General features: G+C 39.7%; 1 protein-coding gene across 2 annotated transcripts in view; it reads right to left on the bottom strand.

Annotated features, from left to right (window-relative positions):
• LRBA (LPS responsive beige-like anchor protein) overlaps positions 1-15,166 on the bottom strand; it is a 767,039-nt gene that overhangs the window by 633,272 nt on the left and 118,601 nt on the right. For both annotated transcript variants that reach the window (XM_060116154.1, XM_060116148.1), the window contains exons 10-11: positions 2,690-2,887; positions 2,381-2,514 (exon numbers count right to left, since the gene is read on the bottom strand). In XM_060116154.1, the coding sequence (XP_059972137.1) occupies positions 2,381-2,514; positions 2,690-2,887 (332 nt within the window). The remainder of the gene's footprint in view (positions 1-2,380; positions 2,515-2,689; positions 2,888-15,166) is intronic.

The raw sequence follows: 15,166 nt of genomic DNA on the forward strand, positions 1-15,166 counted from the left end.
CACGACGACCCAAAACCTATGGGACGCAGCAAAAGCAGTTCTAAGGGGGAAGTTTATAGCAATACAATCCCACCTTAAGAAAAAGGAGGGCTTCCCTGGTGGCGCAGTGGTTGAGAGTCCGCCTGCCGATGCGGGGGAAACGGGTTTGTGCCCCGGTCTGGGAGGATCCCACGTGCCACGGAGCAGCTGGGCCCGTGAGCCACAGCCGCTGGGCCGGTGCGTCCGGAGCCTGTGCTCCGCAGCGGGAGAGGCCACAACAGTGAGAGGCCCACATACCGCAAAAAAAAAAAAAAAAAAAAAGGAAACATCTTGAGTAAACAACCTAACCGTGCACCGAAAGCAATTAGAGAAAGAAGAACAAAAATCCCCCAAAGTTAGAAGGAAAGAAATCATAAAGATCAGATCAGAAATAAATGAAAAAGAAATGAAGGAAACGATAGCCAAGATCAATAAAACTAAAAGCTGGTTCTTTGAGAAGATAAACAAAATTGATAAACCATTAGCCAGACTCATCAAGAAAAAAAGGGAGAAGACTCAAATCAATAGAATTAGAAATGAAAAAGGAGAAGTAACAACTGACACTGCAGAAATACAAAAGATCATGAGAGATTACTACAAGCAACTCTATGCCAATATAATGGACAATCCAGAAGAAATGGACAAATTCTTAGAAATGCACAACCTGCCAAGGCTGAATCAGGAAGAAATAGAAAATATGAATAGACCAATCACAAGCACTGAAATTGAAACTGTGATTAAAAATCTTCCAACAAACAAAAGCCCAGGACCAGATGGCTTCACAGGTGAATTCTATCAAACATTTAGAGAAGAGCTAACACCTATCCTTCTCAAACTCTTCCAAAATATAGCAGAGGGAGGAACACTCCCAAACTCATTCTACGAGGCCACCATCACCCTGATACCAAAACCAGGCAAGGATGTCACAAAGAAAGAAAACTACAGGCCAATATCACTGATGAACATAGATGCAAAAATCCTCAACAAAATACTAGCAAACAGAATCCAATAGCACATTAAAAGGATCATACTCCATGATCAAGTGGGGTTTATTCCAGGAATGCAAGGATTCTTCAATATATGCAAATCAATCAACGTGATACACCATATTAACAAATTGAAGGAGAAAAACCATATGATCATCTCAATAGATGAAGAGAAAGCTTTTGCCAAAATTCAACACCCATTTATGATAAAAACCCTGCAGAAAGTAGGCATAGAGGGAACTTTCCTCAACATAATAAAGGCCATATATGACAAACCCACAGCCAGCATCGTCCTCAATGGTGAAAAACTGAAACCATTTCCACTAAGATCAGGAACAAGACAAGGTTGCCCACTCTCACCAATATTATTCAACTTAGTTTTGGAAGTTTTAGCCACAGCAATCAGAGAAGAAAAGGAAATAAAAGGAATCCAAATTGGAAAAGAAGAAGTAAAGCTGTCACTGTTTGCAGATGACATGATACTATACATAGAGAATCCTAAAGATGCTACCAGAAAACTACTAGAGCTAATCAATGAATTTGGTAAAGTAGCAGGATACAAAATTAATGCACAGGGAGGGGGAAGTGTAATCTGGGACAAAGTGAGAGAGAGGCATGGACATATATACACTACCAAACATAAGGTAGATAGATAGTGGGAAGCAGCCGCATAGCACAGGGAGATCAGCTCGGTGCTTTGTGACCGCCTGGAGGGGTGGGATAGGGAGGGTGGGAGGGAGGGAGACGCAAGAGGGAAGGGATATGGGAACAGATGTATATGTATGACAGATTCACTTTGTTATAAAGCAGAAACTAATTTTAAAAATTGCAAGAATAAAAAAAAGAAAAGAAAATAACATTATTGGGCCTTCCCTGGTGGCGCAGTGGTTAAGAATCCGCCTCTCAATGCAGGGGACACGGGTTCGAGCCCTGGTCTGGGGAGATCCTGTATGCCGTGGAGCAACTAAGCCCACATGCCACAACTACTAAAGCCAATGCATCCAGAGCCCATGATCCGTAACAAAGAGAAGCCACCACAATTAGAAGCCCGCGCACTGCAATGAAGAGTAGCCTCCGCTTGCCGCAACTAGAGAAAGCCCGCGCCCAGAAATGAAGACCCAACACAGCCATAAATTAATTAATTTATTATTCTAAAAAACATTATTGTTTTTTTAGAGCTTCCATACTTCCTACCGATAAAAAACTTAAATTAATATTATTATTATTGAATTGAATTTATAATAATTACAGTTCAAAAATTTCTTTATATTCTTTTAACCCTACAACAAATTTTAAAGTTGGAAAAAATTTTATGCAGCTCAACAGTGATGAAAATAACTCTCATATCAAATGAAAGAAAGAACAAAAGCACTCACCATATAGTCAAGTCAACTTCATCAGATAAATATTGCCTATAATCCAACTGTGCAAAAAGTGGAAACAGCACTTGTACTCCTCCAATTGAATGCATGGCACTTTGGATGGAATGTGTTAAAACCGCCTTCACATCCTTGTAAAACAGAAAACACAGTAAAGATTCCAATGATTCTTTTCCAAAACAATTCAAAATGAAACATAACAAGAACAATAAAATGTTACGTTACATGTCAAAAGCTACCAAATACACCTCAATAATACATCAAAATTTACCATTAAAAATATTCTTAAACGATTACCACTAGTACCTGGAGCATGAGTGCATGCGGTGAATGAACAAAAATTGAAGGGTTGTCCTTAGGGGATGATTCAAGGCAGAGCTGGGCATCTGTGGCGCGTGGATTGTATGTGAATGCAATGGCACTAGAGAGTTTGCCATCATACAATAAAAGTTTGTGATGCTCAGCAAGGAACAGGTCACTTTCTGCTTTAAATTTAAATGTACCCTAAGAATTAATAAAAAATAGAACAGTTAAGATAGGCCACAAAAAGAAAAATTAACTACAAATCACCAGAAATATAAAAAGTTAAGTAGAACAATGTCAATTAAGAGAAGTCTTGCATGCTTAGTTACCTCTAAAGTAGACTGAATTCATTTTAAAGATATAATGGAAATCAAGCCAACTTGACATTAAAACCTTACATTTAAAAAAATGTAAAATTAATATCCTACACAGCGTGTTTTGTTTTTTTTATTGTACTGTCTTTTTTTTAATTTTGGTAAAAAGAACATAAAATTTACCATCTTAAACATTTTTAAGTGTACAGTGCAGTGTTGTTAATTACAGCACACTATTGTACAACAAATCTCTAGAACTTTTATGTCTTGTGAAATTGAAATTCCCGTTGAATAACAACTCATTTCCACTTCCCCCCATACCCTGGCAAACGTCATTCTACTTTATGATTCCATGAGTTTGACTACTTTATATAACTCAAACGAGGGGAGTCACAGAGTATTTGTCATTTTGTGACTGGTATAACATCCTTAAGATTCACCCATGCTGTATGTAGGATGTGTCAGGGTTTTTTTTTCTTTTTTAAAGCTGAATAATATTCCATTGTAAATACATACCACATTTTCTTTATTCATCCATCCATAGACAATTAGGTTGCTTCAACCTCTTATCTATTGTGAATACTGCTGCAATGAACATGGGTGTACAAATAGCTCTTTCATATCCTGCTTTCAGTTCTTTTGGATATATACATAGAAGACTGCTCAATCATGTGGTAATTCTATTTTTTATTTCTTGAAGAATCACCATATTGTTTTCCATAGAGGCTGCACCATTTTACATTCCCACCAACAGTGCATAAGGGTACCAATTTCTCCACACACCCTAAACCATACTTATTTTTATTTAACAATGGTCACACTAATGGGTATAAGGTGATTATCTACTGTGGTTCTGATTTACATTTCTCTGATGATTAGTAACTTTGAGCATTTTTTCATATGCCTGTTACACATTTATATATTATCTTGGGAAAAAATTCTATTCAAGTCCTTTGCCCACTTTTTCTTTTTTTGGGGGGGGGTGGTACGCGGGCCTCTCACCATCGTGTCCTCTCCCATTGCGAGCACAGACTCCGGACACACAGGCTCAGTGGCCATGGCTCACGGGCCCAGCCGCTCCATGGCATGTGGGATCCTCCCAGACCGGGGCACGAACCCGTGTCCCCTGCATCACCAGACGGACTCTCAACCACTGCGCCACCAGGGAAGCCCCTTTGCCCACATTTTAAATGAGTTGGGTTTGTTGTTCTTGTTGAGTTGTAGGAGTTCAACATATACTCTGGATATTATTAACACTTCATCAGATATTTGGTTGGAAATATTGTCTCCCATTTCATGGGTTGCCTTTTTACACTGTTCTTGATACACAAAAATTTCAATGCACAAAAGATTTTAAGCTTGATGAAGTTTCATTTCATTGTCTATTTCTGTCTTGGTTTCCTATTTTTTTGGTGTCATATCCAAGAAACCATTGCCAAACTCAATGTCATGAAGCTCTTCACGTGTTTTCATGCAGAAATCTTATGTGTAGGTCTTATGTTTAAGTCTTTAATCTATTTTGAATTAATTTTAATGTATGGATTAATGTATGGATTCTTTTCCATGTGGATATCCTTTTTTTTTTTTTTTTTTTTTTGCGGTACATGGGCCCCTCACTGTTGTGGCCTCTCCCGTTGCGGAGCACAGGCTCCGGACGTGCAGGCTCAGCGGCCATGGCTCATGGGCCCAGACGCTCTGCGGCATGTGGGATCTTCCCGGACCGGGGCATGAACCCGTGTCCCCTGCATCGGCAGGTGGACTCTCAACCACTGCTCCACCAGGGAAGCCCTCTTCTTTAATTCTTTCAGCTGTTTTACACATTTCACTCACTATACAAGTCTTCTGCCCCCTTGGTTAAGTTTATTCCTAAGTATTGCTTTTTATGCTATTATAAATGGGATTACTGTCTTATTTTCCTTTTTGGATTGTTCACTGATAGTATGTAGAAATACAACCGATTTTTGTTGCAAATGATGTTGGCTGTGGGATTTGCATATATGGTCTTATTATTTTGAAGGAGTTTCCTTTTATCTGTAACTTGTTGAGTGTTTTTATTATTAAAGGGTGTTGAATTTTGTCAAATACTTTCTCTGCATCTATTGAGATGATCGTGTAGTTTTTGTCCTTCACTCTCTTAATGTGGCATATTACATTGATTTTTTTTCATATGTTGAACCAGCTTTACATTTCAGGAATAAATCCCAGTTGGTCATAGGGTATGACCATTCTAATGTGCTCTTGAATTTGGTTTCCTACAATACTGTTTAGGATTTTTGCATTAATATCAATCAGGGATATTAATCTGTAGCTTTATTTTCTTGTAGTGTCTTTGCCTGGCTGTGGTTTTAGGGCAATGCTAAACTCAGAAAATGAGTTTGGAAGTGTTCCCTCCTCTTTGTTTTTTTGAAGAGTTGAGGAGAATTGGTGTTAATTCTTCTTTAATGTTTGGTAGAATTCTCCAGTGAAGCCATTTAGTCCTGGGCTTTAACTTATTCAGAGGTTTTTTTTTTTTTTTTTTTTAATTTTAACAGTTTTTTTATTGTAAATTTATTTATTTATTTATGGCTGCATTGGGTCTTCGTTGCTGTGCGCGGGCTTTCTCTAGTTGTGGCGAGTGGGGACGACTCTTCGTTGCGGTGCGCGGGCTTCTCATTGCGGTGGCTTCTCTTGTTGTGGAGCACGGGCTCTAGGTGCGTGGGCTTCAGTAGTTGTGGCACACAGGGTCAGTAGTGTGGTGCACGGGCTTAGTTGCTCCGCCACATGTGGGATCTTCCCGGACCAGGGCTCGAACCCCTGTCCCCTGCGTTGGCAGGCGGATTCTCAACCATTGCGCCACCAGGGAAGCCCCTATTCAGAGGTTTTTGATTATTGATTCAATTTCCTTATTAGTGATAGTCTGTTCAGGTTTTTATTTCTTCAGTCTTGATAGGTTGTATGTTTCTAGGAACATCTATTTCTTCTAGGTTATACAATTTGTTGGCATGTAATTGTTCATAGTAGTCTCATAATTCTTTTTATATTCATAGCATTAGCTGTAATGCCTACTCTTTCATTTCTGCTTTTAGTTACTTTAAGTCCTCTCTTTTTTCCTTAATTATTCTAGCTAAGAATTTCTCAGTTTTTTGTCCTTTAAAAAAAAAAAAAAAACCTGACTCAGTTTTGTTGAGTTTTTCTATTTCTTTTTTAGTCTCTATTTCATTTATTTCTGCTCTAATCTTTACCACTTCCATTCCTCTGCTAACTTTGGGTTTGGTTTGCTCTTCTTTTTCTAGTTCCTTGAAGCATAGATTAGGTTATTGACTTGAAATCATTCTTTTTTTTTTTTTTCTTTTTGCGGTATGTGGGCCTCTCACTGTTGTGGCCTCTCCCGTTGCGGAGCACAGGCTCCGGATGCGCAGGCCCAGCGGCCATGGCTCACGGGCCCAGCCGCTCCGCGGCATATGGGATCCTCCCAGACCGGGGCACGAACCCGTATCCCCTGCATCGGCAGGCGGACTCTTAACCACTGCGCCACCAGGGAGGCCCTCATTCTTTTTTTTAAAGTAGGCATTTATCACTATGAACTTCCCTCTTCATATTGCTTTCTCTGTATCCCATAAGTTTTGGAATGTCATTTTAGATTTCATTTGTATCAAGATATTTTCTAATTACCCTTGTAGTTTCTCCTTTGACCCATTAGTTTTTTAAGACTGTGTTGCTTAATTTCCACATATCTGTGTATTTTCCAGTTTCCTTCTACTATTGATTTCATTCCACTGTGGTCAGAAAAGATACTTGGTATGAGTTCAATATTATTAAATTTGTTAAGACTTGTTACGTGGTAATACGTGGTCTATCCTAAAGAATGTTCCATATGAGCTTGAGAAGAATGTGTACTCACTCTACTACTGTTGGGCAGGATGTTCTATATATGTTCGGTGCAATGGATCAATATTGTTCAAGAACTCTGTTTCAGGACTTCCGGGTAAGATGGCGGAAGAGTAAGACGCGGAGATCACCTTCCTCCCCACAGATACACCAGAAATACAGCTACACGTGGAACAACTCCTACAGAACACCTACTGAACGCTGGCAGAAGACCCCGGACCTCCCAAAAGGCAAGAAACTCCCCACATACCTGGGAAGGGCAAAGCAGAGAGATTCCCGCACAGAGGAGCGGTGCCGAGCGGCACTCACCAGCCCGAGAGGCTTATCTGCTCCCCCGCCGGGGCAGGCGGCGCTGGAGCTGAGGCTCGGGCTTCGGTCAGAGCGCAGGGAGAGGACTGGGGCTGGCGGCGAGAACTCAGCCTGAAGGGGGCTAATGTGCCACAGCTAGCCGGGAGGGAGTCCGGGAAAACTCTGGAGCTGCCGAAGAGGCAGGAGACTTTTTCTTCCCTCTTGGTTTCCTGGTGCGCGAGGAGAGGGGATTAAGAGCGCCGAGTAAAGGAGCTCCAGAGACGGGCGCGAGTCGCGGCTGAAAGCGCAGAGCCCAGAGACGGGCGTGGGACGCTGGGGCTGCTGCTGCCGCCGCCAAGAAGCCTGTGTGCGAGCGCAGGTCACTGTCCACACCGCCCTTCCGGGAGCCTGTGCAGCCTGCCACTGCCGGGGTCCCGGGATCCAGGGGCGGCTTCCCTGGGAGAACGCACGGCTCGCCTCGGGCTGGTGCAACGTCACGCCGACCTCTGCCGCTGCAGGCTCACCCCGCACTCCGTGCCCCTCCCTCCCGCCCGGCCTGAGTGAGCCAGAGTCCCCGAAGAGGCTGCTCCTTTAACCCTGTCCTGTCTGAGCGAAGAACAGACGCCCTCCGGCGACCTACACGCAGAGGCGGGGCCAAATCCAAAGCTGAGACCCAGGAGCTGTGAGAACAAAGAAGAGAAAGGGAAACCTCTCCCAGCAGCCTCAGAAGCAGCGGATTAAAGCTCCACAATCAACTTCATGTACCCTGCATCTGTGGAATACATGAATAGACAACAAATCATCCCAAATTGAGTAGCCAGGAGTCAGTGCTGTGTCTCTGAGGTGGGAGAGCGAACTTCAGGACACTGGTCCACAAGAGACCTCCCAGCTCCACATAATATCAAACGGCGAAAATCTTCCAGAGATCTCCATCTCAACACCAGCACCCAGCTTCACTCAACGACCAGCAAGCTACAGTGCTGGACACCCTTTGCCAAACAACTAGCAAGACAGGAACACAACGCCACCCATTAGCAGAGAGGCTGCCTCAAATCATAAAAAGTCCGCAAACACCCCAAAACACACCACCAGACGTGGACCTGCCCACCAGAAAGACAAGATCCAGCCTCATCCACCAGAACACAGGCAGTAGTCCCCTCCACCAAGAAGCCTACACAACCCACTAAACCAACCTTAGCCACTGGGGACAGACACCAAAAACAACGGGAACTACGAACCTGCAGCCTGCAAAAAGGAGACCCCAAACACAGTAACATAAGCAAAATGAGAAGACAGAAAAACACACAGCAGGAGAAGGAGCAAGATAAAAACCCACCAGACCTAACAAATGAAGAGGTAATAGGCAGTCTATCTGAAAAAGAATTCAGAATAATGATGGTAAAGATGATCCAAAATCTTGGAAATAGAATAGACAAAATGCAAGAAACAGTTAACAAGGACCTAGAAGAACTAAAGACGAATCAAGCATCGATTAAAAACACAATAAATGAAATAAAAAATACTCTAGATGGGATCAATAGCAGAATAACTGAGGCAGAAGAACGGATAAGTGAGGTGGAAGATAAAATAGTGGAAATAACTGCTGCACAGCAAAATAAAGAAAAAAGAATGAAAAGAACAGAGGACAGTCTCAGAGACCTCTGGGACAACATTAAACGCACCAACATTCGAATTATAGGGGTTCCAGAAGAAGAAGAGAAAAAGAAAGGGACTGAGAAAATATTTGAAGAGATTATAGTTGAAAACTTCCCTAATATGGGAAAGGAAATAGTTAATCAAGTCCAGGAGGCACAGAGAGTCCCATACAGAATAAATCCAAGGAGAAATACACCAAGACACATATTAATCAAACTGTCAAAAATTAAACACAAAGAAATCATATTAAAAGCAGCAAGGCAAAAACAACAAATAACACACAAGGGAATCCCCATCAGGATAACAGCTGATCTCTCAGCAGAAACTCTACAAGCCAGAAGGGAGTGGCAGGACATACTTAAAGTGATGAAGGAGAAAAACCTGCAACCAAGATTACTCTACCCAGCAAGGATCTCATTCAGATTTGATGGAGAAATTAAAACGTTTACAGACAAGCAAAAGCTGAGAGAGTTCAGCACCACCAAACCAGCTTTACAACAAATGCTAAAGGAACTTCTCTAGGCAAGAAACACAACAGAAGGAAAAGAACTACAATAACGAAACCAAAACAATTGAGAAAATGGGAATAGGAACATACATATCAATAATTACCCTAAATGTAAATGGACTAAATGCTCCCACCAAAAGACACAGACTGGCTGAATGGATACAAAAACAAGACCCATATATATGCTGTCTACAAGAGACCCACTTCAGACCTAGAGACACATACAGACTGAAAGTAAGGGGATGGAAAAAGATATTCCATGCAAATGGAAACCAAAAGAAAGCTGGAGTAGCAATTCTCATATCAGACAAAATAGACTTTAAAATAAAGACTACTAGAAGAGACAAAGAAGGACACTACATAATGATCAAGGGATCAATCCAAGAAGAAGATATAACAATTGTAAATATTTATGCACCAAACATAGGAGCACCTCAATACATAAGGGAAATATTAACAGCCATAAAAGGAGAAATCGACAGTAACACAATCATAGTAGGGGACTTTAACACCCCACTTTCACCAATGGACAGGTCATCCAAAATGAAAATAAATAAGGAAACACAAGCTTTAAATGAGACATTAAACAAGATGGACTTAATTGATATTTATAGGACATTCCATCCAAAAGCAACAGAATACACATTTTTCTCAAGTGCTCATGGAACATTCTCCAGGATAGATCATATCTTGGGTCACAAATCAAGCCTTGGTAAATTTAAGAAAATTGAAATTGTATCAAGTATCTTTTCCGACCACAATGCTATGAGACTAGATATCAATTACAGGAAAAGAGCTGTAAAACATACAAACACATGGAGGCTAAACAATACACTACTTAATAACGAAGTGATCACTGAAGAAATCAAAGAGGAAATTAAAAAATACCTAGAAACAAATGACAATGGAGACACGACGACCCAAAACCTATGGGATGCAGCAAAAGCAGTTCTAAGAGGGAAGTTTATGGCAATACAATCCCACCTTAAGAAACAGGAAATATCTCGAATAAACAACCTAACCTTGCACCTAAAGCAATTAGAGAAAGAAGAACAAAAACATCCCAAAGTTAGCAGAAGGAAAGAAATCATAAAAATCAGATCAGAAATAAATGAAAAAGAAATGAAGGAAACGATAGCAAAGATCAATAAAACTAAAAGCTGGTTCTTTGAGAAGATAAACAAAATTGATAAACCATTAGCCAGACTCATCAAGAAAAAAAGGGAGAAGACTCAAATCAATAGAATTAGAAATGAAAAAGGAGAAGTAACAACTGACACTGCAGAAATACAAAAGATCATGAGAGATTACTATAAGCAACTCTATGCCAATAAAATGGACAACCTGGAAGAAATGGACAAATTCTTAGAAAGGCACAACCTGCCAAGACTGAATCAGGAAGAAATAGAAAATATGAACAGACCAATCACAAGCACTGAAATTGAAACTGTGATTAAAAATCTTCCAACAAACAAAAGCCCAGGACCAGATGGCTTCACAGGCGAATTCTATCAAGCATTTAGAGAAGAGCTAACACCTATCCTTCTCAAACTCTTCCAAAATATAGCAGAGGGAGGAACACTCCCAAACTCATTCTACGAGGCCACCATCACCTTGATACCAAAACCAGACAAGGATGTCACAAAGAAAGAAAACTACAGGCCAATATCACTGATGAACATAGATGCAAAAATCCTCAACAAAATACTAGCAAACAGAATCCAACAGCACATTAAAAGGATCATACACCATGATCAAGTGGGGTTTATTCCAGGAATGCAAGGATTCTTCAATATACGCAAATCAATCAATGTGATACACCATATTAACAAACTGAAGGAGAAAAACCATATGATCATCTCAATAGATGCAGAGAAAGCTTTTGACAAAATTCAACACCCATTTATGATAAAAACCCTACAGAAAGTAGGCATAGAGGGAACTTTCCTCAACATAATAAAGGCCATATATGACAAACCCACAGCCAGCATCGTCCTCAATGGTGAAAAACTGAAACCATTTCCACTAAGATCAGGAACAAGACAAGGTTGCCCACTCTCACCACTCTTATTCAACATAGTTTTGGAAGTTTTAGCCACAGCAATCAGAGAAGAAAAGGAAATAAAAGGAATCCAAATGGGAAAAGAAGAAGTAAAGCTGTCACTGTTTGCAGATGACATGATACTATACATAGAGAATCCTAAAGATGCTACCAGAAAACTACTAGAGGTAATCAATGAATTTGGTAAAGTTGCAGGATACAAAATTAATGCACAGAAATCTCTGGCATTCCTATATACTAATGATGAAAAATCTGAAAGTGAAATCAAGGAAATACTCCCATTTACCACTGCAACAAAAAGAATAAAATACCTAGGAATAAACCTACCTAAGGAGACAAAAGACCTGTATGCAGAAAATTATAAGACACTGATGAAAGAAATTAAAGATGATACAAATAGATGGAGAGATGTACCATGTTCTTGGATTGGAAGAATCAACATTGTGAAAATGACTCTACTACCCAAGGCAATCTACAGATTCAATGCAATTCCTATCAAACTACCAATGGCATTTTTCACAGAATTAGAACAAAAAATTTCACAATTTGTATGGAAACACAAAAGACCCCGAATAGCCAAAGCAATCTTGAGAACGAAAAACGGAGCTGGAGGAATCAGGCTCCCTGACTTCAGATTATACTACAAAGCTACAGTAATCAAGACAGTATGGTACTGGCACAAAAACAGAAATATAGATCAATGGAACAGGATAGAAAGCCCAGAGATAAACCCACGGACATATGGTCACCTTATCTTTGATAAAGGAGGCAGGAATGTACAGTGGAGAAAGGACAGTCTCTTCAATAAGTGGTGCTGGGAAAACTGGACAGGGACATGTAAAAGTATGAGATTAGATCACTCCCTAACACCATACACAAAAATTAGCTCAAAATGGATTAAAGACCTAAATGTAAGGCCAGACACTATCAAACTCCTAGAGGAAAACATAGGCAGAACACTCTATGACATAAATCACAGCAAGATCCTTTTTGACCCACCTCCCAGAGAAATGGAAATAAAGACAAAAATAAACACATGGGACCTAATGAAACTTCAAAGCTTTTGCACAGCAAAGGAAACCATAAACAAGACGAAAAGACAACCCTCAGAATGGGAGAAAATATTTGCAAATGAAGCAACTGACAAAGGATTAATCTCCAAAATTTATAAGCAGCTCATGCAGCTCAATAGCAAAAAAACAAACAACCCAATCCAAAAATGGGCAGAAGACCTAAATAGACATTTCTCCACAGAAGATATACAGACAGCCAACAAACACATGAAAGGATGCTCAACATCTTTACTCATTAGAGAAATGCAAATCAAAACTACAATGAGATATCATCTCACACCAGTCAGAATGGCCATCATCAAAAAATCTAGAAACAATAAATGCTGGAGAGGGTGTGGAAAAAAGGGAACACTCTTGCACTGCTGGTGGGAATGTGAATTGGTACAGCCACTATGGAGAACGGTATGGAGGTTCCTTAAAAAACTACAAATAGAACTACCATATGACCCAGCAATCCCACTACTGGGCATATACCCTGAGAAAACCATAATTCAAAAAGAGACATGTACCAAAATGTTCATAGCAGCCCTATTTACAATAGCCCGGAGATGGAAACAACCTAAGTGTCCATCATCGGATGAATGGATAAAGAAGATGTGGCACATATATACAATGGAATATTACTCAGCCATAAAAAGAAACGAAATTGAGCTGTTTGTAATGAGGTGGATGGACCTAGAGTCTGTCATACAGAGTGAAGTAAGTCAGAAAGAGAAAGACAAATACTGTATGCTGACACATATATATGGAATTTAAGAAAAAAATGTCATGAAGAACATAGGGGTAAGACAGGAATAAAGACACAGACCTACTAGAGCATGGACTTGAGGATATGGGGAGGGGGAAGGGTAAGCTGTGACAAAGTGAAAGAGCGGCATGGACATATATACACTACCAAACGTAAGGTAGATAGCTAGTGGGAAGCAGCCGCATAGCACAGGGAGATCAGCTCGGTTCTTTGTGACCGCCTGGAGGGGTGGGATAGGGAGGGTGGGAGGGAGACGCAAAAGGGAGGGGATATGGGAACATATGTATATGTATAACTGATTAAATTTGTAAAATAAAAAAAAATAAAAAAATAAAAATAAAAAAAAAAAAAAAAAAAAAAAAAAAAAGAACTCTGTTTCATTACTGATCTGCAGTCAGGTTATTCTGTCCATTATTGAAAGCACTATATTGAAGTATCCTACTATTATTGTGTTTCTGCATCATTCTTCCTTCAGTTCTGTCAATGTTTGCTTCATATATTTGGGAGTTCTGATGTTAGGTGTACATATTTTTAATTGCTATATCTTCCTGGTGAACTGACACTTTTATCATTATATTATTTCCTTCTTTGTCTCTTGTAACAGTTTTTGACTTAAAGTCTATCTTTTCTGATTATAAGTATGGCAACCTCTGCTCTCTTTTGGTTATCATTTGCATGTACTATCTTTATCCATCCTTTCACATTCAGCCTATGTATGTCATTAGTGTGTCTCTCCTAGACAAAATACAGTTGCACCTTGTTTCTTGAATCCATTCAGCCAATTTACTTCTTTCCAGTTGGAGGTTTAATCTGGTCACATGTAATGTAATTACTGAATGGGAAAGACTTAGTATTGCCATTTTCTTCATTGTAATTTGTTAATTGTTTTCCTTTGTATTTCATTGACTTTTTTCATATTTATATGCTTTGATCCCTTCCTCCTTTTATTCTGTGTAACTTCTATGGGTATTTTATTTGTGGTTACCATGGAAATTATGTAAAATAACTTAAAGTTAAAACACTCTAAACTGGTAACAACTTCAATCACAAACAGAAACTACTCATATATATCTCCACTCCCCCCCACTTTATATTATTGATGTTAAAAATTACATCTTTTGGGTACCTCCCTGGTGGCACAGTGGTTAAGAATCTGCCTGCCAATGCAGGGGACACGGGTTCAATCCCTGGTCCCACATGCAGCAGAGCAACTAAGCCCGTGCACCACAACTACTGAGCCTGTGCTCTAGAGCCCGGAGCCACAACTACTGAAGCCCGTGTGCCTAGAGCCCGTGCTCCACTACAAGAGAAGCCACCACAATGAGAAGCCCATGCACAGCAATGAAGAGTAGTCCCTGCTCGCCACAACTAGAGAAAGCCTGCAAGCAGCAACAAAGACCCAGTGCAGCCAAAAATAAATAAATACATTTATTTTTTAATTATATTTTTTATATTGTGCATCTATTAACAAAGATTCAGAAAATTTTCTTCCTTTTGTCTTTTAAATGAATGAGAAAATAAACTGTAACCAACTGGGATTATCCCAGACATGCAAGGTTGGTTTAAATTTGAATAATCAATGTAATATACTACATTAATAAAAATAAAGGACAAAAATCACATGATCATCTCAGTAGAAGCACAAAGAGCATTTGACAAAATCCAACAACTCTTCATGATAAAACACTCAACAAGCTAGGAATAAAAAGTAAACTCCCTTCAATAAACAGATCATCTACACAAAATTGATAGCTAATGTCATAGGCTGATGGTAAAAGACTGAATGCTTTCACCCCTAAGGTCAGGAAAAAGACAAGATGTCTGCTTTCACCACTTTTTTTTTATTTTATTGTGGTAATAACACTTAACAGGAGATCTACCTTATTAATGGATATTAACTGATATTAACAGATAATTATTAACAGATAATAAGATAATTATTAACAGATAGTAAGGTATTATTA

Source organism: Mesoplodon densirostris, chromosome 1 (genome assembly GCF_025265405.1).
Source record: "Mesoplodon densirostris isolate mMesDen1 chromosome 1, mMesDen1 primary haplotype, whole genome shotgun sequence".
Lineage (NCBI taxonomy): Eukaryota > Metazoa > Chordata > Mammalia > Artiodactyla > Ziphiidae > Mesoplodon > Mesoplodon densirostris.